Genomic DNA, 2558 nt, shown 5'->3' with positions numbered 1-2558 from the left:
AGTGCTTAGAATAGATACAATAATGTGAATTCTTGTAAATCACCAAACATGAAAGATTCTTATGAATCATAAAATTCTTAAAAGATAGATCACTACGAATAAGTTCTATGAACCACTACTCCAAAAAAATAAAAAATAAAAAATTCACATCGATAACATATAACTATGCACATATTAACCCCAACTCATCACATTTGAGAAGCTGAACATGGTCACAAAATGTAGTGCTTTTATCTGTTTCTAGAAACACACACAGGTCACAAAATGTGCAAAATGTGAATTGGAAGGCAGCCATTACAGCAATGGAAGTACTGCTAAATCCGATTCTAACCGCACAAACTTTCCTTCATAGGCTGAAAGGGCTTCTGAAATTGCAGAATTGACTCTTTAAATAGCTTCACGGCCATATAGAAAACCAGTTAAATGAAGCTTTTGAACAGTTAGAAAAGAAGAGATTCCCAGACAATGTCCTCCTCTTCCTCCTCTTCATGGATTTCTTGCACGGGAGGAACACCTTCGAACCAAATTTCGTCCCAGTCTTGCCCTAGAAAATTGGGGACAAAATTAGGGTTTTTATCATGCGACGAACAGATCGGCGTTGAATCGGCAGCGGCGGCGTCCGTTTCGAGCGATTCCTGTGGCAAATTCTCATCATTTTGCTTGGAATGGTAGGCAGGGCCTCTGAAATTGGTGCTTGTAAACCAGGGGCTTTGTTTCGACTGATTCTTCTTCCGATCTGGGAAGCGATGGGGGAAATTGAGAAGAGCGCGGTCTTGGCGCCAGCGGAAACATGCCTGATCGTAAGCCAAGGCAGCGCTTTCAGCGGTGTCGAAGGTGCCGAGCCAGACGCGGGATCGATTCCCCGGGAGTCGCATTTCCGCCGCCCATTTTCCCCATCGACGCTGCCGAACTCCTCTGTAATGTGGTTCTTTCACCCGCTTCCCATCCCTCTTTTGCTCCGTTTCCTTCTTTTCCTCTCTGCCTGCTTGCGGCGCCATTCGATTTCCAAACCCTGGGAAGAAATACGTCCACAATCAGTGCAGGAAACAGGTATCTTGGCCAATTTGAGCATTTTCGTTCTCAGATTTGCCTAAAAACTTCATGAAAAAGTTTATCTCATGAAATGGAAGATCTGCCCCTAGAAGATCTGTCTGCAATATTTTGAAGTTGTAGAAGTGTTTTATGTTAAATGTAGATCTTTCTGTAATTGGATTTTTTTTTTTGAGTTAGGGTTTCACAGCGCCTCCAAGAAAAAAGTCCCCGTCTAATCAGGGCCAAAAACGCCATCTTTACAAAATTTCAGAAAATGACTGTATCTTGCAAAGGGAAACAATTTTAAATTGTGGGAGGGTTATAGATTAAATGCAAATATATTCTAATTAGGTTTTTAAAAAATAAATTTTTTTAAAAAAAATTTAATCTTAAGTTAGGGGAAGTGTACACTCCAATTATTATTTATAAGATTTTACTTAGTGGAAGTGTACACTCCAATTATTACTTATAAGATTTTACTTAGTGGAAGTGTACACTCCAATTATTGTTTATAAGATTTTATTTAGTGGTTTATTTTGGACGAAATCATAATGGATTGACAAAAATTAAAAATTAAAACCAAGGTAATGAGGTAATAGGGAACATGTTTGGGATTCACAAAATAAAATATTATTATTGGTTGACTAAACAGGTATAGTTTTATAGTAGAGTCTTGATTCTATATCAGATGTATTCTTTTTAAAGATTGATTGGATACCTAAGAAAAGATTGATGAACTTTTTTACTTTTCTATTCCTTTTATACTATTGATTGTATACCTCAAAAAAAGTTGATGAACTTTTGAGCAGCTTTTTACCCCATTAATTATGGTGTATGTATCTTTTCATGATTTATTTATGAAAAATTAAATAATAAATAATCAATCAATTGGTTGATGAAAAAAGTTGATTGAGCATAAGATAAGAAGCAACCATTTAGTTATTTAATGTTTTAAAAGTTGAACTAGTTGGTAATAGGGACAATAGAGGGAATAGAGAATATGTTTCAAAGACAAATAAATCATATTCCTTTAAGATTTGCCAATTGTATTATTTTCATGCTATTGTATATTTTTAGGATTGAAAAACAATTCAAAGCAAGGTATAATTGGGTAATAGGGAACATGTTTAGGACACAATAAATTACCATTAGTTGACTAAATTTTCTCTATGGTACTATACCAATTGTATTCTCTTTATACAATTGATTGAATTCATTCATTTTATATATATATATATATATAGACAAACACACACACACACATATTAGAAAATTGAGAAATACGTAAATTCAAAATAAAAATACATAAATTCAATTGGTTGAAATAAAAAGATTGATAAGTTATGGCAAATACGAAAAAGGTTGATGAACTTTTAACTTTTTTACCCATGAGTTATCACCTTGTGATTTTTTTTTGAAAAACTAAATAATAAATGATCAATCACAACCCATGAAAAGGTTGATTGTAAGAGGATTAAAAGTTGAGCTAATATAGACAAGAGAATATATATATATATATATATATA

At 33.9% G+C, this 2558-nt stretch overlaps 1 protein-coding gene across 1 annotated transcript; it reads right to left on the bottom strand.

The window, feature by feature from the left end:
- Positions 1–209: 209 nt before the first annotated feature.
- LOC149575596 (uncharacterized) lies at positions 210–1537 on the bottom strand. The gene has a single exon (XM_089815360.1). It carries the CDS (start codon positions 996–998, stop codon positions 441–443), a length of 558 nt encoding a protein of 185 aa, XP_089671486.1. The 5' UTR covers positions 999–1537; the 3' UTR covers positions 210–440.
- Between the last annotated feature and the right edge of the window lie 1021 nt (positions 1538–2558).

This window comes from Cupressus sempervirens, chromosome 2 (genome assembly GCF_028749045.1).
Source record: "Cupressus sempervirens isolate cs-2001-9-10 chromosome 2, ASM2874904v1, whole genome shotgun sequence".
In the NCBI taxonomy this organism is placed as follows: domain Eukaryota; kingdom Viridiplantae; phylum Streptophyta; class Pinopsida; order Cupressales; family Cupressaceae; genus Cupressus; species Cupressus sempervirens.
Note: the sequence above shows the minus strand (reverse complement) of the source record. Positions and strands in the feature narration are given on the sequence as shown.

Coding starts and splice junctions, on each gene's coding strand:
- LOC149575596 (XM_089815360.1), bottom strand. CDS start 998: ATGGCGCCGCAAGCAGGCAGAGAGGAAAAGAAGGAAACGGAGCAAAAG.